The 26,656-nt window shown below is 46.0% G+C and overlaps 1 protein-coding gene across 2 annotated transcripts in view; it reads right to left on the bottom strand.

The window, feature by feature from the left end:
* Positions 1–1,520: 1,520 nt before the first annotated feature.
* Positions 1,521–26,656, bottom strand: part of SETD2 (SET domain containing 2, histone lysine methyltransferase) — a 90,232-nt gene continuing 65,096 nt past the window's right edge. Inside the window, exons 14-22 of one of the 2 annotated variants that reach the window (XM_083703872.1) lie at positions 25,581–25,629; positions 21,949–22,117; positions 17,203–17,881; positions 14,801–14,935; positions 13,928–14,067; positions 11,072–11,183; positions 7,980–8,060; positions 6,640–6,741; positions 1,521–2,382 (exon numbers count right to left, since the gene is read on the bottom strand). In XM_083703872.1, the coding sequence (XP_083559998.1) occupies positions 2,221–2,382; positions 6,640–6,741; positions 7,980–8,060; positions 11,072–11,183; positions 13,928–14,067; positions 14,801–14,935; positions 17,203–17,881; positions 21,949–22,117; positions 25,581–25,629 (1,629 nt within the window). In that variant the 3' untranslated portion in view covers positions 1,521–2,220. Of the gene's footprint in view, positions 2,383–6,639; positions 6,742–7,979; positions 8,061–11,071; positions 11,184–13,927; positions 14,068–14,800; positions 14,936–17,202; positions 17,882–21,948; positions 22,118–25,580; positions 25,630–26,656 lie in introns of those variants that run through there. The other variant, XR_014556474.1, reaches the window with a different exon arrangement.

Genomic DNA, 26,656 nt, shown 5'->3' with positions numbered 1-26,656 from the left:
AAGGCTGTATATTGTCTCCCTGCTTATTTAATTTATATGCAGAATTCATCATGCGAAAGGCTGGGCTAGATGAATCCCAAACCGGAATTAAGATCGCCGGAAGAATTATCAACAATTCAGATATGCAGATGACACAACCTTGATGGCAGAAAGTGAGGAGGAATTAAAGAATCTTTTAATGAGGGTGAAATAGGAGAGCGCAAAATATGGTCTGAAGCTCAACATCAAAAAAATGAAGATCATGGCCACTGGTCCCATCACCTCCTGGCAAATAGAAGGGGAAGAAATGGAGGTAGTGAGAGATTTTACTTTCTTGGGCTCCAGATGGTGACAGCAGCCACGAAATTAAAAGACGCCTGCTTCTTGGGAGAAGGGCAATGACAGGCCTAGACAGCATCTTGAGAAGTAGAGACATCACCTTGCCAACAAAGGTTCGTATAGTTAAAGCTATGGTTTTCCCAGTAGTGATGTATGGAAGTGAGAGCTGGACCATAAAGAAGGCTGATTACCAAAGAATGGATGCTTTTGAATTATGGTGCTGGAGGAGACTCTTGAGAGTCCAATGAACTGCATCAGTTGCTTGCTGGTGGGAATTGTGCAGTGCCACAATTCCCATCAGCAAGCAACAGTTCCTAGGAATGTAGCACGAGGACTAGGACTAGAAGCCTAGGGTGGAATCTGACGTCTGGTTATGTTGAATGCCCCATCTGTACAAGCATATTTCAGTTTGCCAGACAGAATGACAACCTTCCCATCACAAACTGTACTGGGGGAATTCTCCCGACAGCCCCAGAACCATAGATGTCAACTTACAGATTTGAAAATAAGGGACCACCAGCCTCGAAAATAAGGGATCAGCAGCCAAAATGAGGGATTTTCAGAGCACAGGTATGTTCGACTTCTGAGCCCCTCCGAGCCAAAGGCAGAAAACCCAGCCAGCAGCCAAACGAAGCCTCAAGCGGTGGTTCCCATAGCGCAGCAACCCGGCAAAGGGGATGCAGCAAGGAAAGCCACCGTCACCTCTCCGCTGGGAAGCGCTGAGCAACGGCGAGTCCCCAGGCAACGTGGCCAATTTTATCGGCACAAGGCATGCAAGCTCCACTCCCCAGTCGTTTTTAAGACTCCTTATTGGGTGAGCAACGCAGCCAAGCAACACAGTTGGAGCCTCCCTCCCTCCCTGACTGGCACGGAGGGAGGGAGAGGAGCTGCTTCCTTTGAAACCCGGGAAATTTAAGGGACATCATCAGTAAGGGACAGCAGCAGGACACAGCGCTGGGATAAGGGACTTTCCCACCAAATAAGGGACGGTTGACAGCTATGCCCAGAACCTATTTCAGGGGGGTGGAACAGCTTTGCTGTGGAAGTGCTCAACACAGGGCATTCGCTGGTGAATCTTGCCTCCTATTTTCTTTAAGAGAAAGGCTAAGGTAAAAGCCATCTCAAGGATCATAAACTTCCACTGTGGAAAAAGACATCGCTTTCCCCCCGAACGGCGCACGAAAACCCAAGAGCAGCCATCATTCTTTCATTGCCGTTTTATTTAATTTTTTAATTTTTTTCTTTTACATAAAAACTTCAGTAAAAATTGGATAAAGTAAAATGATTTAAGCAGTAAAATCAATCTTATCAACATAGCACGCGGCTTGCCAGAAACCCTGAGGCAGCCTGTTCGCAAATATTTACATGATAACAGAGTAACCTTGCAGAGAACGAAAAAAAGAAAGGAAAACGGAAACAAACAAACAAAACAAAAAAACCCCACCCCTTTCTCAAAACTATTCTTACAAAGTGTTCCCATGATATCAACACGTTTCGGGCTAAAGGGGGGCGGGCGGGAGTGGGAGAACTCAATATATTCACATATACGTTAAAATATGATACAGATCTCGCGGGGGAGAGACGAGACGCGCTTTCGAGTTTGTTGCGCTAAAACAGCACCAAACGGACCGGAAGTTCCGGCTTTCCTTGCAGAGAGGGAACGAACGATGGGGTGAGTGAGTCACAACTGTACCATGGGGTGGGTGTGTTTGTGCGAGTTAGTCCCCCTCCCTACACACACACTGCAGTTTCTGCCTGGCCTCCTCAAACCCAACTTGGAAAGATCGAGAGAGAGAGAGATTGAGAGCCGGAAATCCTGTGGAAAACAAAAGGAAAATAAGAAATGTCCTTGTTAGGGGAGCTCGTAGAGTGGAAGCAAAGATGTCTTTCCTGCCGCAACTGCTACTCCAAGTCCGTGTCCTCTTTGGGCTTGTAAACGGACCCAAATTTCTGCATGTACTTCTTGATGTACTCCTTCGTCTTGTGTTTCACGTTCTCGTTGCACTCGAGGTCTTCGGGGTTTTTGCAGTACTTCAGCTCCTTGTTCATGACTCCGTGGGTCAGCTGCAGGAGAGGAGAGGAAACAGACAGAGAGGGCGGGTTAAGGAGATTGTAGTGAAGGAACAAGTTACCCAAACCTGATTGTGCAGCCACCCGAACCGGGCCCCAAAATTCCCAAATTCCTTCTTCAAGGATCCATGAACTAAAATCCATTAGCTTGAGCTGTATAACCCAAACCCAGCTGTATAAACAGAGCCTTCTCCTTTATCAGTCCATGAAGGCTTGATGGATGGCCTTGTCAGTTCCGAGTGGAGACGGGATGGCAGATCTGGGTCTTGTCTTATAGGTTGTAACTCTCCTGACCACGCCGACACACAGACCTTGCAAGACAGGCTATCAGCCCCCGCGCCCGGGGATGTCGCCAGGAGTACTCCTATAGTTGGGTGACTTTCTTACCCAAAGATAAGAGTACAGAAACAGGAATTTCTGTTCATGCTCAAGGATGTAACTTACGTGTACAAACTCATGAGGCTGGATTTCTGGGGAGGGGGAAAGGGGACCTGAAGGGGATATAAGCTGTATGTAACTGCTCTTTAAGTGTGCTTGCTGTGAATGATCACGCAGTGCCTTTCTGCTATCTGGAGAGCAGAAATAAACTCTTTCTCTGAACCAACCCTCGGTGTCTATTGACTCCTTCCTCCCTCCCGGGAGCAACGCACATCCAACCATTGGGGAAAGTCTGAAAGGCTGCAGTAGGAATTCACTGGTGAAAGTGAGGGGGCAGCTCTCTGCAAAGGCGGAATTGTGCTGGGGAGGGAGAATCAAGGAAAAACAAGGCCCCTCGCTCAAGGGGTGCTTCGGAAAACCTGCTCCCTTTCGTGCCACCCAGGTTCAAGGGGAAAAGCTCCGTCAGCTGAGTCTCATCAGTGGGAGCGAGATTTTAGAAAGAAAAAGAGCGTTGGGCGTTTGTACGGATGTTGCATCTGAGGAACAGAACTCTAGTCTGTGAAAGCTTAATTTAAAGTGCCACAAGTCCCTGTTGTTAAGGCGGCTGACTCGCCTTTGCTGGAGGTTTGTAAAACAGAGGTTGGATGGCCAGCTGCCAGGGATTATTAAACTGTGACTCCTGCATTGCAGGGGGCTAGACTGGATGACCTTTGGGGGTTCATTTCAACGACACGATTCCAAGTTTCTATGAAAGCTGAGAAGCAAACATTAGCATTACGGAGCACAGGATGTGCTTAATAATAATAATAATAATAATAATAAATTTTTATTTATACCCTGCCCTTCCTGGTTCAAAAACCAGGCTCAGGGCGGCTAACAACAAATCTAAAACACTTAATTGTAAAAGCAGCATAAAATACAGTATAAAAAATGAATAACAATAAAATTCAGAAATCAATTTGGGGAAAATCCATCTAATAAGCATTAGATAATCCCCAGGGCTAGCTGGCTGAATTAGTCCCACTTGGGCCAGCGAGGAGGCCAGGGGAGAATTAGCTGTGGGGTCTCAGAGCGGGAGATCTTCATAAAAGGGGGGGGGGAGGGAAGAGAAGGGAAATAAAAGATCAGGCTGAATTCAAATTAAAGGCCAGGCGGAATAGCTCTGTCTTACAGGCCCGACGGAAGGAGATTAAATCCTGAAGGGCCCTAGTCTCATGGGTCAGAGCATTCCACCAGGTCGGAGCCATCACTGAAAAGGGTGCTGCCAGGGATGCTCACAACACGCCTAGCAAAAGGGGTTCTTTCCCCACTGCTGATGGGACACAGAACGGGGCCTTCTTGGTGCTGGCACCCCTCTTGTGGCTCAAAAACATCTGCCAAGCCACCTGCACACTTGGGTCTTCTACCAACAGGGTAGAGAATCCTTCCTGTTTTAATCTTTCTTCTTCCTGATTATCCGTACTGCTGCAGTGCCTTTAGCACCAGTCATAACTCAGAGCAGCCCCACAGAAATAAATGAAATTAATTCACCTAGTTTCAATGGGTCTACTCTGAGCAGGACTGATGTTGGGCATCACCCACTTCTTAAAAAACAATAGCCCTTTGTGCTGGTTTTTTAGAAGTTCTTTTGCACTCCTTTTTTGTAAGCTGCTTTGTGTGTGTCCCAATTTTTTAAAAGTGCAAGAAGTGTGGTCCTCCTCAGAGCCAGCTTAGGGTCAAGGTCCCAGCTCTAACCAGGGGGAAAGAAATCAGAAAATGCTCAATTATTGATTGATTGATTGATTGATTGCATTTATACTGTTTGGCTGTTTTTGTTAATTTAGTCTACCAGTTAATTTTTATTATTAATTTTATTACATTTATCTATCACCTTTTTCTTCCAAAGGAGCTCAGGGTGGTGTACTGTATTTTTCGCTCCATAAGACGCACCTAGTTTTTAGAGGAGGAAAGGCGGAAAGCCCCGTTTTTGGGGGGGTCAGCTCACAGTTGTGCAGCTTCTTTTGCAAAGGGGAAAAGTCCCTTTTTTTGAGGATCAGCTCAGAGTTGTTGGGCTTACTTTGCAAAGGGGAAAAATCCTGTTTTTATGGGGTTCAACTCACAGTTCTGCAGCTTCTTTAGGAAAGGAAAGGGAGCCGTTTCTACAGTTTCCAGACAGATAATCTAACCAGCCAGTCACATGTCGCTGGGGAAACAAACAGCCTCCGTCTGCAGAACATTCAGCAATGGAGGGCTGGGCAAAGGAGCCAGCGACCGACCACACATTTGCCCCATAAGACGCACAGACATTTCCCTTTACTTTTCAGGAGGAAAAAAGTTAGTCTTATGGAGCGGAAAATACGGTATGCGGTCCCTGTTGCCCCCATTTTATCCTTGCAACAACTGTGCAAGGTAGGTTAGGCTGAGAGATGGTGACTGGCCCAATACTACCCAGCGACTTTCAGGGCTGAGTGAAGATTTGAATCCTGGGTCAGTGGCGGAGCCTCATGCTCCGGCACCGGGTGTGTGTGTGTGTGTGGGAGAGGCAGGCGGGGGCGTGGTGCTCGTCCTGGGGGCATGGAGTGCCACCCATAGGGGCATGGCGCCCAGCACAGACGGGCACCCGCGATGGCACCGTGCTGGGATTGTGCTGGCAGGGGTGGTGTGCTCCCGCCGCATGCCTCTTCCTCCGCCAGTGCCTTGGGTCTCCCAGGTCTTAGCCCAACCACTATGCCACACTGCCTCTCATTGCTTGATGGCTGGCAGGACCTTCTCTGCCATTTCCCCCTTCCAGAGCAGGAGCCTGACAGTCGCAAGCCAAGCCAGACGCTTTGGTCAGCAGCAGGAGAGGCTGCGGTCAAATGCAGGGCACCAACTGCCCGGGGTATCTTCAACACCACCCTGGGGCTGCTGGCACTGGGAACAGAGGTGCTGGCTGAGCGAGAGAGCGCAAGAGATCAGTGCTCAGAAGACAGAGGGCCTCGTGCGGGTCCTCTTACAGAAGAGGAAACTTGGCACGGGCTTCAAAGGCAGCACTTTGTCTCCAAATGGTGCTGCTGGCACACATAGTTCCCATTTCCCACTCTTCAAGGCACATCGAGTTTCTTTCCCCTCTCTCCGGCCCCCACACATAAGGCACTTTTCCGCCCGCCTGCCCCGGCTTTTTCCATCCCATCCGCAACTCAAGCCTCAGCAAGCGAGTTTCTGCAACCATCTGGCTTTGCAAGCTGCCAGGTGGATTCCTGCAAATGGCTCTTGGCTTGGAAACGATTCCCACCCTTCGCAAATCGGGGAGAAACGGAATCGCTTTCTGAGCCAGAGGAGTTTCATCGGCGGTAGCTCCTCCCGACGCAAACTCACAAAGATGCTCCTCACTGATTTGTCTAGGGACATGGTCTTCAAGAGATACCCCTGGGGGAAATGGGAGCAAATGTCCGATCCCGTGGGCACTCCTGAAGCAAGAAGGTCCCTCCAGTATTCCCAAGGTCAGGCCTTCAAAGGAAGGATAATCCAGGAAATTTTCCGCTTTTAACCCAGGTTTTTTTCCCCGTCCAGGCTTCCTTCCCCTTAAAGCTCATTTCCTGGCCTCAGCTTGGCCGGCGTCACCGGCAGCTCGAGTGCAAACGGAGATGAAGAAGAGTTTGAATCTGATATCCTGCTTTATCACTACCCAAAGGAGTCTCAAAGCGGCTAACATTCTCCTTTCCCTTCCTCCCCCACAACAAACGCCCTGTGAGGTGAGTGGGGCTGAGAGACTTTAAAGAAGTGTGACTGGCCCAAGGTCACCCAGCAGCTGCATGTGGAGGAATGGGGAATCGAACCTGGTTCCCCAGATTACGAATCTACTGCTCTTAACCACTACACCACACTGGCTCTCGAGGAAAAGGCTTGCCATACCTTCCGTGCAAGGTGTTTGAAATCTTCGGTTGTGGTTATCCGCCCAACTTTGCAGTCTGGTTTGCGGTAGGGGTTGAGGCATTGCACGATGAACTGAGACATCTGGAAAAAAAGGAGAGGAATGTTAAATGACAATCCTTAGTTAGAGCCACTGACAATTTCTCCCTAATTCAGCAAGAGAAGGGGGGGCTGGACTGGGGGAGGGATGGAGGGAGAAAGTGTGTGCAGGAGCTGTTGGGACGCATGAGCAAAAACCTTCTGGAAACATCTTCTCAGTAATAATGATAAAAAATAATAATAATAAAATTTTATTTATATCCCGCCCACCCCAGCCAAAGCCAGGCTCAGAGCGGCTAACAACAATAAAATAATACAGCATTCTAAAAGCAGTTCAAAACAAATTGATGGCAACCATTGGGCTAGAGTTCTGTGAAGAATTACCAAAGGAGGGGGTCAGGCTGTGCCTTGGCCAAAGGCCAGGCGGAACAGCTCTGTCTTGCAGGCCCTGCGGAAAGATGTCAGGTCCTGCAGGGCCAGGTCTCTTGTGACAGAGCGTTCCACCAGATCGGGGCCACGGCTGAAAAAGCCCTGGCTCTGGTCCAGCCATATCTTGGTTTTCGATCAGAATGCGAAGTCCGCTCAACTTCTGAAACATTCTGAAACCAAGGCGCAGCTCCCAATTGTGCAGGAGCACCGAAAAAAATAGAAGAAGCTGCATCGGACGTTCGGCTTCCAAAAAACCATTCAAAAACCACTTCCGGGTTTCCATCGTTTGGGAGCTGAAACGTACAAGTACCAAGGCATTCAACAACCAAGGCACAACTGTGTAACACTTGGAAACTTGGTCCAGGACAAGTTGCTAACCACTGCAAGAATAAAAAAAATTCCTTCCAGTAGCACCTTAAAGACCAACTAAGTCAGTTCTTGGTATGAGCTTTCGTGTGCATGCACACTTCTTCAGATACCTGAAGAAGTGGTATCTGAAGAAGTGTGCATGCACACGAAAGCTCATACCAAGAACTGACTTAGTTGGTCTTTAAGGTGCTACTGGAAGGAATTTTTTTTTGTTTTCACTGCAAGAATGTTTGGGTGGTATCAAACCAAGTGTTACTCAGAGTAGACCCACTGCGATTAACAGCCCTTAGTCATGTTTACTAATTTCAACTGGCCTACTCAAAGCAAAACTTCGTTGACTACCACCCCTTAATCTGGCACTACTCTGGATCTTTCTCAAACACCCACTAATTCAAAGGGTGCTAGAGGAACCCACCCAATGCAGCACCAGTAACTCAGCCCAGAGGAGGAGCAAAAAATTTGCCCACTCCAAAGCTGGACCTTACCTCCTTTCGAAAAACTTCCTTGCTCTTCTTTGCCAGCTCACTGGAAGTGTCTGCTTCTGCCGTTTTGGGTTTTTTGGAAGACTGCAAAGAGACAGAAAGGATAGAAAATTCATTTTTGGAGGTGCCGGTTTCATTTCACGGAGAGAATGAAATGCATGTGGTGTCCCTGTGTGTTCTTTCCCTTCTTAGCCTAGGCAGCAAAAGACTGGAGCAGATCTCTGTTACATGTCAGCTGAGACAGAGAGAAATTTGGAGACACCTGCCCTGGGAATTCAGAGCATTCAGACTCACACTTTGCATGATGAGGTCGCATTATTTTAGGGGAGCATGTTGAGAAGAGGGTGCAGCTCAGACCTCCCTTGCCAGATCTGTCATACTGGATTGGATCCCAGGTTATGAAAGATTAGCAGCTGGTGGGATCAGAGCTGGTTTGAGGGGCCCGGTGACAGAAAACAAGGTGCTGACTCAAAGCACAGACTTTTAACAAATGCACAGATAATTTTGCTACTCGGCACTGACGAGAGGAATGAATTCTGCTTAATTTAAGGTGCTTTAATTTATTCTACAATTATGTATCTGTGGACAGCCTTACATTGCCACCAGGCATGCAAATATGTTTCTCACATATTTACACGGCACCAGCTGAGTCCACGGCATCTTGCAAAGTTGCATAGGCAAAGGCAGACAAGTCCTTGCCACCAAGCAGCTTGCAGTCAAAAATAGACAGCAGGGAAAACAAACAGATGTAAGGGGAGTAATTTGGTTTGTTTCAGCTGCACGGCATTCTTGCCAAGTTTGGGGAGCAAAAAGTCTTAGAGCAGTTTCTCAAGAGTCTGAAGTAGTGCCTTTTGCTGAAACGGGTCCAAAATAGACTCTACAAATTTGAGATTTGAAATGCTTATTGAATTCCGCAGGAAACCTTTCAGTTTCCTAGTGATTTCCCATTTAATACATTTGCTTTTTCTGGATCGTCAGGTTTAAACTATTCCACAACAAAAGGTTTTTTTCCCAGTTCTTCTGAACATTTTGGTGTTTTATCAATACAGAATCATATAGTCGCAATGGATCCCAAAGACGACCTGACTCAGCCTCCTCCAACCTCGTCTCCCTCCAGCAGCTTTCGATTACAACTCTCACGAGCCAAAGCAAGCATGTCCCATAGCTAGGAACGATGGGAGCTTTCAACCAAAGCTGCTGAAGGGCATCGGTTTAGGGAAAGCCAATTTAGTCCACCTGACGCCCCCTCCTTGTTCGTTATTTACTATCACTTTCAGAAGGTCTTTCTCAACATCTTATGCTATCAATCTTGTAAATAAATGGAGTGGACTAGAGGCTGAGAGAGGTGCAAGCCTGTGGCTGCGTTCAAAGTGGGTCCTGGTCTCCGGCCTCCAGCACTTTGCTCATAGGTCAGACAAGCCCTTGAACCACAAAACTGAAACCGGATCTCCAGGACTCTATTAACTGCTCAATGAAAAGGAAGCTTAATTCCCGCCCCCCCAAAGTTGGTGTCCCATTGAGGAGCGAGAGCACTTTCCTGAGAAATTGGTTCTGCACTAAGGCTTTGTTAGCATTTGGGTCCATGCCCCATATTGCTACTCCATAGAGCATTTGGGAAACCACGTTACTGGCGAAGATTTTCAGCACAGGTTCTAATAACTGGCCACCCAGCATAAAAGAGAATTTCATTAGTGCCCCACAAGCTTTCTGCGCTTTGAGTTTCACAACCTCGATGTGTCCCTTCCATGATAGTGTCTCAGTGAAAAGAACACCCAGATATCTAAAGGAGCGTATCTGCTCCAGATTCTACTGGTCCATTTTCCACTTACAGTGGTAACCTCGGGTTACATACGCTTCAGGTTACAGACTCCGCTAACCCAGAAAGAGTGCTTCAGGTTAAGAACTTTGCTTCAGGATGAGAACAGAAATCGTGTGGCCGCAGCAGGAGGCCCCATTAACTAAAGTGGTGCTTCAGGTTAAGAACAGTTTCAGGTTAAGTACGGACCTCCAGAACGAATCAAGTACTTAACCCGAGGTACCACTGTATATCTGGGGCTACGCTTCCCAAAGACCCAAATTTTGGTCTTGGAGTAATTCACACCAAGCTCTTCTCGCGTGCAATACGAGCTAAAAGCTGTGAGCAGATTTTTAAGACCTAATCAAGAGAGTGATAGGAGCACCACATCACTGGTGTACAGCAGACAGGATATCTTCCTATTACTAACTGATGGAGCGGAGGATTGCACTTGTGTTAGATGTGGCACCATATCCTAAAAGTTAAAAAGTGTGGGAGCCAATATGCAGCCTTGTTTCATGCCTTTTGATGTCTTGAATGGTTCTGATAAGCTTTCCCTTAAGCCCACTCTAACTCTTGTTTTGGTGCCACGATACAATTCGCGAACTAATAATAAGAGTCATTTTCCCACATTCTATTACCATAAATCTCCATACCTTTAAGTCGTAAATAAATAATCTTCTACTTTTCTAATATGACTTCTGTCTACCTCACTACGGCTCCTTTCTTCCTTGTTCTTTTTCACCTTATCAATCATCAGCATTATATACATTACATTATCCATCTGTCTTGCAATTTGCAAAAATTAATCGAAGCACACCAAGTATTTTATTTGGGAGCAATGTCTTTTTTTTAAGTACCCTCCATAGCATTCCCACGCTTTAATTTTTTTTGGGGGGAGGGTTGTTTGATTCCTGATTATTTCTCTAATTTTCCATTCATTCAGCGCTCCAGCCTCCTGGTGCAGAGGCTGTCAGAGCGGAAGCAACAGCACCATGGCTTGCAGGTGTACCTCTAGCCACGAGCAGATTCTGGTTTGCCACCTGAGAACCAACAGGGCCCGACACATTACAATTATCAAGTGCAACTATAGTTCTATACTACCTTTTGTCTGGAGGTTTATGCAACCGGTCTGGGCAGATCAGCTCTGTGGCCTATTAGAAAGCTTAAATTCATTTTCCATGTCTGGAGGAGATAAATCACCTTTTCAGCTAGGAACCTATACTTATCCTTAGTTTGCTAGGAACAAGCCGAGTTACTACTATGCAGGTAGTTTCACCCGCCAGTCAGGTGAACTCACCTTCATGGGGTTTTCGTCGTAAGTTGGGGTTCCAAGATCCATTTCAGCTTCGTGCTCAAGGCTGGCATCATCTTCCGGACTGTCCCAGTTTGGAGGGTCCCACTGGGTTTGCCTATAATAATAATAATAATAATAATAATAATAATAATAATAATAATAATAATAGTTTATTATTTATACCCCGCCCATCTGGCTGAGTTTCCCCAGCCACTCTGGGCAGTTCCCAATCGAGTGTCAAAAACAATACAGCATTAAATATTAAAAACTTCCCTAAACAGGGCTGCCTTCAGATGTCTTCTAAAGACAAGATAGCTGCTCATTTCCTTCACATCTGAAGGGAGGGCGTTCCACAGGCGGGTGCCACTACCGAGAAGGCCCTCTGCCTGGTTCCCTGTAACCTCACTTCTTGCAATGAGGGAACCACCAGAAGGCCCTTGGAGCTGGATCTTAGTGTCCAGGCAGAACAATGGGGGTGGAGACGCTCCTTCAGGTATACAGGACCAAAGCCATTTAGGGCTTTCAAGGTCAGCACCAACACTTTGAATTGTGCTCGGAAACGTACTGGGAGCCAATGCAGATCTCTCAGGACCGGTGTTATGTGGTCCTGGTGGCCGCTCCCAGTCACCAGTCTAGCTGCCGCATTCTGGATTAGTTGCAGTTTCCGGGTCACCTTCAAAGGTAGCCCCACGTAGAGCGCATTGCAGTAGTCCAAGCGGGAGATAACCAGAGCATGCACCACTCTGGCAAGACAGTGGTGCCTACAGACCATGATCCATGAACAAGAAAAACTTCTCTGACCCCAAAGACAATCAGGATGCCACAGCAAAGGTGTAGAATGGGCAGGGCCAGGGGAGCTGTTGCCCAGGTCGCATTTTGCTCCTCATGCAGGCTTTGCGGGTCTGATCCTACACTCCAGCCTCGCAAAGCAGCATGAAGAGGACGCAGCAGCCCTGCACCCTTCCAAGAACTCCAATCAGAGGGATTGGAAGGGTGCGTGCCTGCCCTGCTGCATCACCCTCACATCCCCCTTCCAGCCCGCACAAAGCGAGGGCGAGGCTGAGATCGAAGGGCCCGAGGCTGCTGCATCCTTCTCACGCCACCCTCCCAGAGCTGCTGGTGAATGCCCCATCGCACATGTACCCGCCCTGAGCGCCATGATGACACCCTCCATCACTGGTTGCCAGCTGTAAGGATCAGCCAAGGTTTGAATTCTCAATGGAAATCCTGTCCCGAAGGGGTTTCTGGAGGAGCTCGGAAGTGCTCTTTCCTACAACGGCTCCTCAAAGCATAAAAAGCTAGCTAGCACTAGATGTCTGAATATCTGGTTTCTCTTAATGCACATGTTCAACAGTGGTTAGCACCAATTCTAAGGGAAGAAGTGGCCTAAGGAACAAAATACAGTGGATGCTCGGGTTGCGAACAAGATCCGTGCGGCACGCATGTTTGCAACCCACAGTGTTCACAATTCAGCGCTTCTGCGCATGCGCAGAGAGCGGTTTAGTGCTTCTGCGCAACCAATGAAATCCGGAAGTAACCCGTTCCAGTACTTCTGGGTTTCAGCAGTCTGTAACCTGAAGCGTCTGTAACCTGAGGTATGACTGTAAAGTCGTCGGTGAATACTAGCCTTGAAGCCAGCTGCCTCTCAGCAAGGTGACCTGTAGTGGGATGTGAATGCTGCTGTAAGGAAGGTTTCTGATTAAAGCTTCAGGTCTCTGACCTAAAAAAATGTATCTGTATCTGAGCACAGCAGGCCAAAAGATAGTGAGGCAAGTACTTAAAAAAAGGGGAGTTCTAATGCTCTTAATTTGGCCGAACAAACCAGACACCTTGCACTTCCTGCCACAAAGGTTGCGCTGACCCCACCATCAATGCTGTGTGCACTACAGAACAGGCAGGGGCAAAGACACAGGTGCCTGTGGGTTGAGGGGCTCCAAGGTCAACAGGCTGCGGGTTTCCTCCTCCTTGCCTCTGTGATAGGAATTTTGAGGTCTTAGATATATGTTAAATGTTCATAAGTGTACCAACCAAGCACGTACATAGATCAGCACAGGAAGACCGACCTGGAACCATTTTTGATTCCTAAACTGAGCAAATGTTTTCTCTGCAAGGTCAAAGGAAAATGGAAAAGCCTCCCCATTGTCTTTTCCTTCACAAATCCTGTCTTAAGGGCAGATTTAAGATATGAATAGGGTGTGAGCCTGTGACCTGGCCCAGGAACTAAGTATTTATCATTACAAAAGACTGACCAGGCTCCCCAGGCAATCCAGTCAAGTAACCTGCCAGACAGGAGATAAACAACATTCAAATTTCTGTTTTAGATGGCCTTTTCTGTGATGTAGTTATGATGTATCTGGGGGGTGGTCTTGAGCTCCAGGGCAGGGAATTAAAAATGTCTATATACGGCCTTGCGCACCATTGTTCTGGGTTCCTCCTCCTTTCCTGCATTGTGGTGAGTGGGGACCCTGTTGCAACAGATCAATAAGCTTACTAGCTGCTTTGCTTCTCAATATTCTCTGGTTGGCCTCTGTTATTTTCTCCTACCAATAGAGAACCTACGTAAGGACTCTATATGGGTTCTTGGATACCCCATAAGGGAAAAAGAGCAGATTTTTGTTTTACAACACCTCAAAGCCACCGTATACAATGTGCCTTACGTTCTCAAATGATAGTGTTTCACTGAGCTGAGCGTTTCATTCAGAAAGTGATTCCCTATCCACTCAGTTCGCTCAGCTCAGGTTTCTGTGCACCCAGATCCTTCCCATCATGTGAAATATCCAAAACAACAAACATTTTATAGGCATAAATAGCAGAACAAACAGGCATAAATAGCAGAACAAACATGAAGAGGTCGCTAACCTGGTGGCCACATGATAGTAGTAGATCTTTCCCTCAGGATCCCGGGCGGTTTTCCAGTTCGGAGGGAGGACAATGGTTTTGGGTTTGGGAGGAGATGGTGGGGGCAGGTCCAAGAGGTTGTTGGTGACCACCAGCTCCGGCTGGAAGGGGAGAGACAAGGAGAGAAAACATGAAAAATACTGATCTGTAGCAACAGAACTGAAAGAGGGCCAAACACATCAAGAAAAAGGAGAGAAGTGGAGCATTTTCCTAAGTGAGGTAAGGACCACAATCCATTCCTGAATAACCTTGAATCTTCTGCTATTGTCCTGTCCGATAATTTTTCAGAACATTTGTATATTTAAAAAATCCCCTCTTTGAATAGTGATACTCTAATGATCCAGAAATAGTGACATTGATGTGAAGCGCTATATTTGAGAACAAACTGGCCATAATCTTTCAACTCACTGCCTTCCTCTTACTTTTATAAAACAGAGTTAGAGCCACTAGGCTGCACCCTTCCTATGCAGAAAGCATTTTGATTAGGAAAACGCAGGAAATCGCACACACAAGTCATTCACAAGCCAATTTTTATGCATCTTCTTCTACTTTTGGTAATTAAATCTGCTAAAGTTTTTAAACACACGCCCAGAGAAAGATTGTGTTATATTGGAGAAAACAGATCACAGGGCCAAGACACTGAGAACTGCGTTTTTCATTCCTGCATTGCACAAATGATGTCAGATTTTCAAATAGGCATTTCATTTGAACAACTGGACCTAATCTCTTTCATCTGCAACTTGTGAGAGCAGAAGGTTTTGCGAAGGTTCATTCTGATCGGCTAAGAGGAGGCCCTTCTACAAGTCCAAGAAGACCACACTCCCTAAACCTTACCTGCTGTATAGGCGGGGGCTGTCCTGTGGCTACAATAGTTGTCACTGCCGTCGTAGGCTGCACCACAACGCCCTGGGGATGAGCAGTGTAAATCTGCTGCCCCTGGATATACTGGAGACCTGGCTGCGCGTAGCTCTAGGGAGAAAACAAGAGAGCAGTGGGAAAATTACTTGGAGAACCCCACTAGTGCTTCTGAAGGAGGGGAGGAGAAAACAACAGCTTCTTCGAGACGAACAGCTGGGTGTCTTCCATACTGCACTGTAACAATTTCTATTGATTTATTATTATAATATTATTATTAATTGATTTCATATTCATATTCATTAATTGAATTCACCCTATACCTGGAGGTCTCAGGGTGGTTCACAGAAAAGATTAACATAAAAACCACAATATAATCAAAATAAAAACAACCCAATAACATCGCCTCCGTCAAAAAAAGAAAGAGTAGTCCTGTGTTTCCACTAGAAAGATTTAACAGATACTTGGCAGATCTGCATTCCACCTTTTTTTAGCATCAGCAGCTACAATCTCAGGCGCTGTTGTGACAAGGATACTAAATCAGAAAAGCTAAATAGTTTGAGGTCAAATTAAGCATGTGCAAAATGCTTACCCATCACTGAGTAACAGCAACCAGCCATTACAAAGAGAGAGTTGGAGCAGGACTTCCAGGGCAGAGGAAATGGCTTCTAGGCAACACATTGTAGCTCTTGCATTGAGAAACTGAGCATTGCAAAGCCCAAGAAGCTACAATGCTTGTGCAGACCAGACACCCAAATCTATTGTCCTTTTATGCTGTAGACAGCATAAGGCAAAACAGATATTTCAGATTAATAGAAGTCAGTTGCCACAGTCAGTTGCTGAGGCTGAAGTTCTATCCCATTGCAATTATATAGTTACTATGCTTCTTGCACCCTAGAAGTTCCTGATGAACCTATTAAACTGCAGGCACATAGGCTTACTAAGGTGCCAGGTGGACAGAGAGGCTATGGGCTCGCAGATCTCTTCCCCTGCCAATTTCCACTTCTCTCTGCCAGGCGGGCAGTAGATATTTGTTTATTTATTTCATAAAATTTATATACCGTATTTTTCGCTCCATAGGGCGCACCGGGCCATAGGGCGCACCTAGTTCTTGGGGGGGGGGGATAAAGGGGAAAAAATTATTTCCCCCCCCCAGCCCCAAAGAGCAAAGAAACCAAGACAGCCAGCGGGATCCATCTTTAGCCACGCACAACCTCTCCAGCCGGGAGAGGCTGCGCGCAGCATTGGCAGACGCCAAAGATTCGATTTTTCATTCGACGTCTTGGATTCGACGTCTTGGATTCGATTTTAGCCGCGGGGCTGGGAAAGCCCGAGCTTTTCCCTGACCCCAGAACAGGTCCAGGAGCGGCGGCAAGGTTGCACGCAGCCTTGCTGCCGCTCTCGGAGCTTGCAGGCTGGGGGAGCACTCCAAAGGTTTGCGGATAGCTGCCTGAAGCCCGGGGAGCGCAGCGGGACTTGGCACTGCGCTCCCCGGGCTTCAGGCTGCTATCCGCAAGCCTTCGGAGCGCGGGGGGAACCGACCCCTCTCACTCTCCAGGCTTCAGCGAAAGCCTGCATTCGCCCCATAGGACGCACACACATTTCCCCTTCATTTTTGGAGGGGAAAAGTGCGCCCTATAGAGCGAAAAATACGGTACCACTTGTCCGTAAAGAAACCTCAAAGTGGATTACGAAGGACAAACAGTAAAATCAAGGGGTGTGTGTGTGTGTGAAATCCACAATCATATTTTAAAACATACAAAAGTTAAGATACTAAAGCAGATTAAAATGACACCAACTTTCTAAGCATCTGGGTAGGCTTGCCTAAACAACATTTTTAGCAGATGCCAAAAGCAGAACAGCGTTCTCAATAACTGTGCTCTCAATAGACAAGGAGTTCTCAATACGCAGGCAGCGCCACACTAAAAGGCTGAATTCTTACAAACTCAGAACGAGTATTATGTGGCACACATAGCAGTGCCAATTCTGCTGGGCACTTGTGGTAAACCGGTCCCAAGTTCTTAAGGGCTTTATATACCAACAGTAATATCTTGAATTTGGCATGGTAGCAAATTGGCTACAAGTGCAGATCTCCGAGCAGAGGTATGATGAGCTGACAAGGCCTCGCTCCTGCCAGCAATTGTGCTGCAGCATTCTGCACCAACTGCAGTTTCTGGATCAAGTGCAAGGAGACAAAAAACCTCTGCCCAACTTTACTGAGTAGTGAGTATGGAATGGAGCATCTTAAAAAACAACAACTCTTGTTTCCCAAAATGCAATGGACCACTGTACTTCTTAAGCCTTGGAGAGCACACCTTTGTGAAGGTTGTGTCAAAAAAACCCCAAAATCACTTGGGGCCATTGCACACTGCGCGATTTACCTGCACGATGGGTGGCGTGGTCTGCGAGTAGGGCGACGCAACTCCGTAAACAGCCTGGCAGGCCTGCCCTTGGTAGTAGATGGCCGGCTGGGACTGGGCTGGAGAATAGGGTGGCTGCACTGCTACGGTCTGCTGGCTGGAATCCCAGACTCCATAGCTCTGTCCTTGCACCGGGGCCGGCACCGGCAAGACCGCGACGCTCTGCTCCTGGTGGACCACTGGGTCGCCCTGCGTTACGTACTGCGGAGCGGACACCTCCAGGGTGCCTGCTGCTACGTGCTGGACGACAGGCACCGGCTGAGGGGCAGCCAGGGCCGGCTCGATCGTGTGCCCGACCAAAGTCTGAGGGTGCTCGTAGGCAGCCGGGGAGCACATGGGGTCCATGCTTGGGGTGGGGAGAAGCACCTTTCCGGCATTGGGGTTGCTGGGGTCCACGTAGGCCTGCATGGGGTAGCCGGGCGGGTAGCCCATGAAGGTCTGGTGTGCAACGCTGTAGCCCAGGGAGTCGTAGGGAAGAGGGGAGGCCATCCCAAGGGTCTGCAACTGCTGCTGCTGCTGCTTCTGGGCCTCGCGCTGCGCAACCTCCTGCTCAAAGAGCTTCCGCCGTTCCTCCGTGGACAGCTTGTTGCGGTCCTTGATCCGGACTTTCTTCTTGGAGGTGGTGGCTGGTGTGTCGTATCTGGGGGAGAGGAGACGAAGGGAGTGTCAAACAATCCTAGCCTCCACGTACCTAATGGTCTCCTGGTCTGCCCCGCAGAGGACCTTAAGGTCCATGAATAACCATAGTTTAGAGGTCCCGGGTCCTAAGGAGGTCAGACTATCCTCCACCAGGGCCAGGGCCTTCTCAGTGGTGGCTCCGATCTGGTGGAATGCTCTGTTCCATGAGACCAGGGCCCTGCAGGACTTAACCTCCTTCCGCCGGGCCTGTAAGACAGAGCTATTCCACCTGGCTTTCAATTTGAACTTAGCCTGATCTCTTATTCCCCTTCCGCCCCTCCCTCTCCCCTTTTTATGAAGACCACTCGCTCTGAAACCCCACAGCTAATTTTCCCCTGGCCTCCTCGCTGGCCCAAGTAGGACTAATTCAGTCAGCTAGCCCTGGGGATTATCTAATGCTTATTAGATGGATTTCCCCTAAATTGATTTCTGAAATTTGAATTTTATTGTTATTCATGTTTTTATACTGTATTTTATGCTACTTTTACAATTAAGTGTTTTAGATTTGTTGTTAGCCGCCCTGAGCCTGGTTTTTAAACCGGAAGGGCGGGGTATAAATAAATAATTACTACTACTACTACTACTACTATTATTATTATTATTAGCTGCCACTGCTATGATCCCATGGCTATTAGCCTGGGGTAAGCAGGGAAATGCCAGCAGGCATTGTGGCTGGCTGTGAATTCTTCTCCATCATCATCATTATCATTATCATTATCATTACTATTATTATTATTATTAAAGTTTGCCTACTGCCCTTCATCCGAGGATCTCAGGGCAGTTGGCAGCATAGAAATAGAAGTTAAAAACACAAAATGCATAATAAAAGCAAGAACAAACCAAACCAATAACCCCCTGCCCAACACACACAGCTGAGGATTGGGGCCTTAGGCAAGACTTTAGGCTGCTGGATAAAGCCAAAGGGCCCGTCTAGTCTTGCATCATGTTCTTACAGTGGGTGCCTTGGTGTCTATGGGAAGCCTGAAATCAGGAACTGGCATCCTTTGGGAGTGTCAGGGAACTGACATCGGAGCCAGAAGTGGAGGCAGAGCTCCCAAGCGATGCCAGAGAAGGGCCAAGCAGGGAGAGAGGGAACTCATCGGCTGGGGAAGGAAATCAGCGTAACACCAGGGATAAAGGGGGGCGGATGGGGGAATCGGAGAGGGGTCTCCAGGACTCTTCGGGGAGAGCACAGGTCCTCCTCTGCCCACACCCACCCTGCGCAGAAGACTTCCGCGCAGGGAAAGTAGGCGTAGACTTGGCGTCAAAGAGCTTCTGTGCTGGAAGAAGTTTAAGAAACGCCCACTGACGGATTCTGCTAGCGACTGAAACAGCCACGAAGTGAAGGGCTGTCCAGTCAGGAAAGGTTTAACCAGGCAACCTAGCCAGGAGTGGCGGCAACTTACGCACGAGCAACCCCTATACAACCATTACAGGGAGGAAGAACAACATCATCACCATCACCACCATCATACCTGGCTTTCAGGTGCTGAAATGAAACCAACTGCAGGAACAGGGACCTAGCCACTTTTAACTGCATTGTTCAGATTCAATTTCACATTCATTTTTAATTGTCTTGTTACCTCCCTAAGCCTTGCAGAGGAGTGGAAAAATGGGAGGGATGGAGGAGATTCTCCCCTAATGTCTTTGCTGCAGCCCAGCCCAGGCAGAGATTCATTTTGCTCCTTGCCCTCTTCCGCTCAACTTGAAAATGGGTTCTCTTTTGCTACCAGAAACGCAAAGCAACCACGACCGATGCCAAAACAAACCCCAAACCAAATCACAAGTTCTTCATTTTCACTTCAACTTGGTGGGAAAACAAGCATTAAGCCAAGGAAAAGCACACTAAATGGCATTATTTGGAAAATGTGAGGACTTTTGTATAGTCATTGGCTTCTTAATCAGTTCCACTTGCTTTGCATTTCTGTTCAGGGAAGTTTTTAATGTGTGACATTTTAATGTATTTTTAATCTTTGTTGGAAGCCGCCCAGAGTGGCAGGGGAAACCCAGCCAGATGGGCGGGGTACAAATAATAAATTATTATTATTATTTTAAAACGTCTGTTTATATTTCAAAAAGTATGTTGCAGAGACAATGGGACTGCCATAAATATTCTTCTAGGCTTATGGAGACTCAGTAGTAAAAAACAACAACTTTGGCCTTAAAAGAGAATGTAATGACAACGATGTACGGGTGGTATTTGACACCAGTGAAACTGGCCAAAATGTATAGGATGAGGAATAAACTACGTTGGAAATGTCAAGAGAAAGACGGAGATTTTTATCATATGGGGTGGGAATGTGATAAAGTAAAAGCATTTTGGGAACTGACCTATAATGAGTTGAAAAAGATGTTCAGATATACCTTCCCCAAAAAAACCAGAAGCATTTTTGCTGGGTTTGATGGGAGAAGAAATTGAAAAGAAGATCAAAGACTATTTATGTACGGCACAACGGCGGCAAGAACTTTATTAGCCCAAAGGTGGAAAATACAGGAACTACCAATGATTGAGGAGTAGCAGACGAAGATGATGGAATATGCGGAATTAGCCAAACTGACAGGCAGAGTCTGGAACCAAGACGACCAAAAATTTCAAAGCGACTGGTGTAAATTTATTGAGTATATGAGTAATTATTGCAAAAATGTGAAGACACTAGCGGGATTGAAATAAATCCTGCAACGAAAAACTTGAAAACTTTCTAGACCAATGAGATAAGGATAAAAAGGTCAGAGGTTGAAGATAGAAAGTGTGATATAAAGACTTGAAAACAAAATACTAGCTGAAGGGATGGAGGGAAGTCACGAGCTCAGTAGAGCAAAGAGGCTTTTTTTGTTTGTTATTGATATGTTGGAAATATTGTGTTAAAAAAGAAATTAATAAAAATTATATGGGGGGGGGGGAGATTGAGGGAGCCTCCATGCGTGGTGGAGTTATGAAAAGGCTGACATGTAGAGTTTGATGGTACATGACACCAGTCAAGCTTGCAAAAATACATCATTTGCCTGATAATAAATGCTGGAAATGTAAAGAGACTGAAGGTACATTCTTTCACCTTTGGTGGACGTGCCCAAGGATTAAGGCTTTCTGGGAGATGATCTATAATGAAATGAAAAAGGTATTTAAATATACCTTTCTGAAGAAACCAGAGGCCTTTCTCCTGGGCATGGTCGGCCAATCGGTGTTAAAGAAGGACAGAATTTTTTTTATGTATGCTACAACAGCAGCAAGAATACTTATCGCAAAGTATTGGAAGACACAAGATCTACCCACCCGGGAAGAATGGCAGATGAAGGTGATGGATTACATGGAACTGGCGGAAATGACTGGCAGAATCCAAGACCAGGGAGAAGAGTCGGTAGAAGAAGATTGGAAGAAATTTAAAGTTTATCTACAGAAACATTGTAAAATTAAGGAATGTTAGAAGGATGCTGGAATGAAGTTATGTGGTTTTAGCAGTAATGTTATAAAGGATTAAGTAAAAATGGATTGTTAATTATTGAGGATGTAAAGTTAAAATATATTAAGATAAATTATTAAGACAAAAACAAAGATGGAAAGGATTTGCTGAAATAGCTAATTGAACTAGAACGCAAAAAAGGGAGGTGTGAGGAGGTCAAGGAAACAAGCAAATGAAAGATAAGTCATGGAAAGATTGACTTGTTTTTAATTGTTTCTATTTTTCTGTTTCTTCTGTTTTCTTTTTCTTTATTTTTGTGATTTTTGGAAATCTCAATAAATATTATTTTTTTAAAAAAGACATGTAGAGTTTGAAAAACCATAGTTTGAAAAGCCACATCAGACATCGCTGACCAATGTCTAGAATGGATCTTCAAACAAGATATTGCACAAAACAAGAGATAAGCTTTGTTCATCAAGGCTGGGCTCTATGTGAGCCATTATTGATAGTCTTTGGAGAAGACTATCTAATTAAACCTCTCTCTGTTATTATCACTTGATGATTTCAAACCAGGAAGCTCAGAACCTCAAGCCTTTATCTGGAGACGTTTAAAAGGAAGAAAAGAACTTGCCTGTCATCTGGTCGTTTGGTGCCTCGTTCATATGCCGACGGGGGTGACAAAGAATCTCTGCGTTTTTTCTTTTCCTTGCTCTGACTTTGCCTTTCGGGGTCTCGTTCTCTGCTCAGGTTTTTTGGGGTAGCAGCTGGGTCTCGGCTTGCTGATTCTCTCCCACGATCCGCTGTCAAAAACAGGCAGAAGTTGTTAGCGTGGCTTATATGTCAACCACCAGTGACGAAAGATCTGCCCGGAAAAAAAGATTTCCTAGATAAGATTTCCTAGCCACTTCAAGAAAGTTATCTGTACTGGGTATGATCCAGCCAAACCTAAGCCATTTTAAGTGCCAATTATTTCAGAATGCTAAACTCTTCTTTGAATGAACTTTGTGCAATACTGAAGTGCGTAACACTGGGTGGATTGTTCCTGTTAGTATTTTAGATCTACAAGAGGTTTTGATTTATTTATTTTTAAATCCTCATAATACAGCTCTACTTTTAAAATTTCTGTTTACCTGCTTAAGAAAACGACTGTGGTTCAGACATCATGATAAACCACAGCAAGCCTCGGGCTCACCTCATTCTCCTTTGGTGTAGCCACAAGGAGTTTGAAGGCTTTTGCTTCTGTTCTTGAATAACCTCAGCTTATCGTTTTGTCCGTTTGAAGTGGGTTTGTTTGAAACAAACCATAGTTGAGATTTAGAGCAGCTTGTCAAGTAAGGACAAAAGGAGAAGCTGCAGTTAAATCTTTAAAAAGCTTACAAATGCCTTGCAGCTACATTGAAAAGGAACAGCACAGGCTTTAGCAAGTCTGAGGCTTGCTTCAGCTTGTTTCTATTATGATAAAACCATGGTTTTGTGGTCAATTGATACTATAAAATACAGTGGTGCCTCGCAAGACGAAAAGAATCCGTTCCGCGATTCTCTTCGTCTAGCGGGTTTTCCGTCTTGCGAGGCGTTCGTCTTGCGGGGGCACCACTGTATTTTGTTTTAACTCAAGTGTGATTCTCAGGCTCCTGCCTCCATTTAGGCCACGAAGCCTCAACTTTTTGGGCAGAACTTGCAGATCTGAAGCTGCGATAAACTGGAGGTGCGCTTAAAGTATTTCTTTGTTGTTGTTGTTGTTTAGTTGTTTAGTCGTGTCTGACTCTTCGTGACCCCCTGGACCAGAGCACACCAGGCACTCCTGTCTTCCACTGCCTCCCGCAGTTTGGTCAAACTCATGTTTGTAGCTTCGAGGACACCGTCCAACCATCTCGTCCTCTGTTATCCCCTTCTCCTTGTGCCCTCCATCTTTCCCAACATCAGGGTCTTTTCCAGGGAGTCTTCTGTTCTCATGAGGTGGCCAAAGTACTGGAGCCTCAGCTTCAGGATCTGTCCTTCCAGTGAGCACTCAGGGCTGATTTCCTTCAGAATGGAGAGGTTTTATCTTCTTGCAGTCCATCGGACTCTCAAGAGTCTCCTCCAGCGCCAGAATTCAAAAGCATCCATTCTTCGGCGATCAGCCTTCTTTATGGTCCAGCTCTCACTTCCATACATCACCGCTGGGAAAACCATGGCTTTAACTATATGGACCTTTGTTGGCAAGCAGTATTTCTGATCCTGGCCAAATTACAGACTATGCAGAAAGTCTCTAAACCTGGGGAATTCAACACTATGCCATTTACTTCTCTGCCCCAAATAATCATTTGTAGACTGGTAGCCCTCATGGACCTGTACTCCAAAGTAGAATATTGTTCTCAGTGTGGAGAAGCGAGAAATGTATGTGTGTGGGAGAGACAGCAACCAACCCAAGGAACTCGCAGAGCAATTCTGTGCACGTCAATAATCCAGATGTCGAGAATATTTAGTTCCAAGTAAAGGGGCAAAGGATTGAGCAAGGATTTTAACAATCAACACACACTTCGTTGGCTCTTGGGAGTTGCTTCACCCACAACAGTTTTCTTTATTAAGAGACTGAGTTATGAAATCAGGAAGTCCCTGGTGCAAATGTCACCTCCGCTGTGAATTCACTATGTGACCTTCGGGCAAGTCATAGCTTTTGTTCCCCTCCTTGACCCCCCTGAATCTCATCTGAAACATGGAGATAATACTGATCTACCATACAGAAGTGAGCCAAAAGAATCACACTAAGGTAATTTATATGGAGTGCTTTCAACACCGTCAATCATAAATCATTATTTAAGTCTCGTCTGTACACCTGAAGGCAAGCTACGTTAGCTCATGTATTTAAATATCTAACAAAATGTATATACCATTTGATTGTACAGAAACCCCTAAATGGATTACAAAATGCAAAAGACAAAGTTAAAAAGTTTTTTTTTAAAAAAAAATATGATAACCAAGAATTGGCTAAAAATCGGTTAAAATACTTGCCAAATTCTACGTAGCTGCATAGGCTTGCCTAAACAAAGATCTTTTTAGGTCCAAAAATAGAGTACAGAGAAGATACCGGACTGATGCTGATATCTTTTATTTAACAAAATCTATATAAGGATTTATGGGACGTGGGTGGAACTGTGGTCTAAACCACAGAGCCTAGGGCTTGCCGATCAGAAGGTTGGCGGTTCAAATCCCCATAACGGGGTGAGCTCCCATTGCTCGGTCCCTGCTCCTGCCCACCTAGCAGTTCGAAAGCACGTCAAAGTGCAAGTAGATAAATAGGTACCACTCCAGCGGGAAGGTAAACAGCGTTTCCGTGCGCTGCTCTGATTCGCCAATGCAGCTTAGTCATGCTGGCCACATGACCCGGGAGCTGTCTGCGGACAAACGGCAGCTCCCTCGGCCTATAGAGCGAGGTGAGCGCCACAACCCCAGAGTCATTCGCGACTGGACCTGATGGTCAGGCGTACCTTTACCTTTATATAAGGATTTATATTAAAATGTAGGGAGATCTTGACGTGCAAGGAACTCTGAGAAAAGGCAATTACTTTTTGCTCCTGCTAAGGAACAAGTTCTGATTAACACCAGAGCTTGAACCACCTCTAAACCTGTCCTCTTCCCAGGTCTCAGAGAAATCTTCTGTGGTCGAGCAAGGCTATGCTGTTTCAGCGTCTCCACCCCCATCATTCTACCCGGACGCTGAGGTCCAGCGCCGAGGGCCTTCTGGCGGTTCCCTCATTGCGAGAAGCAAAGCTACAGGGAACCAGGCAGAGGGCTTTCTCGGTAGTGGCGCCCGCCCTGTGGAACGCCCTCCCATCAGATGTCAAAGCGATAAATAACTACCTGACATTTAGAAGACATCTTAAGGCAGCCTTGTTCAGGGAAGTTTTTAATCTGTGATATTTTACTGTATTTTTGGTTTCTATGGAAGCCGCCCAGAGTGGCTGGGGAAACCCAGCCAGATGGGCGGGGTACAAATAAATTATTATTATTATTATTATTATTATTATTATTATTATTATTATTATTATTATTGTAGAGCCACAGAAAGAGAGCAACGAAGGAAGAGAAGGATAGAACAAAGGAGCATCCCTAAAAAGTCATGCAGCGCTACTGAATCACAGAGTGCTTTTAAGGAAGTTCTACTCAAGAGTCCCAGAGGATGATGCTCTGACGGGGGCTGGCTTTCAGTGCAATGTTTTTGTAATCAATGGCCTTCTTCTCAACCTGATCAATACCCAAAGGAGGGCATCCACAAGTACTTACCAGTGGTCTCCTTTTCCGCTTGGCTCTTCTTCGGGATCCTGTACACCTCCTGCAAAAACAAGTCACAGAAACTAAGTCAGGTACGGTGGCTGACTTAGGCCAAATTCATACACACAGGGCACATGAAGGAATCACAACTACAGAATCCTGAGCATTTCTTCAAAGATATTTAAAGACCATGAATGCATCCTTCAAGCCACGGCTTGGGGAAACTGCAAATGAACCAAAAGCTTTAGCGGATGCCCCTCCAGCTGCCTCCGCTCTTGCACTATAGTTTGGACACAATGGAAAACCATGGTTTGGATGGCGATTAGCCAGAATTACAGCCCCTACCCTGTATCAAAGAAAGGGAGAGGGAGGGAGGGGGAAGAAGGAAGAAGCTAAAGGCCATGGCTTGTTCACAATTTTATGACCTTTTGACGTGCTGCGTCTCCCAATGCTTTCCACTGTTGTTCAGAATATATTTGTTTCTTGCTTTTTAAGTAATAATTTATAATTATATTGTAATTGGGCTACCTCAGCTTGTAGAGCAAGATTGTGCTTATCCTGTTTTAACTTCAATTTTCTAAGTTCCCTAGCTAGGCATTTTTTGCTATTCTGACATTCCTTATCAAACCAAGTCTGTCTTTTAATCTTTTTGTTTTTTATCACACTAGTTGTGGTCATCAGTGGGCGCATTTGGTTGATTATGTTCTCATAAAGACCGATTATGTTTCCTGTTTCTATCAACATTTTCCCCTTTAATAAAGCAAATTCATGGGAATCCAGGATCTGAATCATTTTTTCTGGGACCTGTGCATTCCATTTTAACCTTCTATTTCCAAGTATCAGATATTCCGTTTCATCCAATAATTTAGGAAAGGCAGGAGAAACGAATGATGTCAGAGATAAGTATTTTTATGACCTATACATTGGTGCAGACATGGGGGATCCTGAGGGCTATATTCCGTTCTTTCAGAGGTGGGACGAGAGGCAAAAGAGAGTGGAGGAACTGAAATTATATCCATGTACAGTAGGCTAGGTTTTACACAAACTCATACACCCCTTTCTATCCCCGATCTAGGGGAACAAGAGGC

This window comes from Podarcis gaigeae, assembly GCF_964106915.1.
Source record: "Podarcis gaigeae genome assembly, chromosome: 12".
Lineage (NCBI taxonomy): Eukaryota > Metazoa > Chordata > Lepidosauria > Squamata > Lacertidae > Podarcis > Podarcis gaigeae.
The sequence above is the reverse complement of the archived record's forward strand: the minus strand, read 5'-3'. Positions and strand labels throughout refer to the sequence as shown.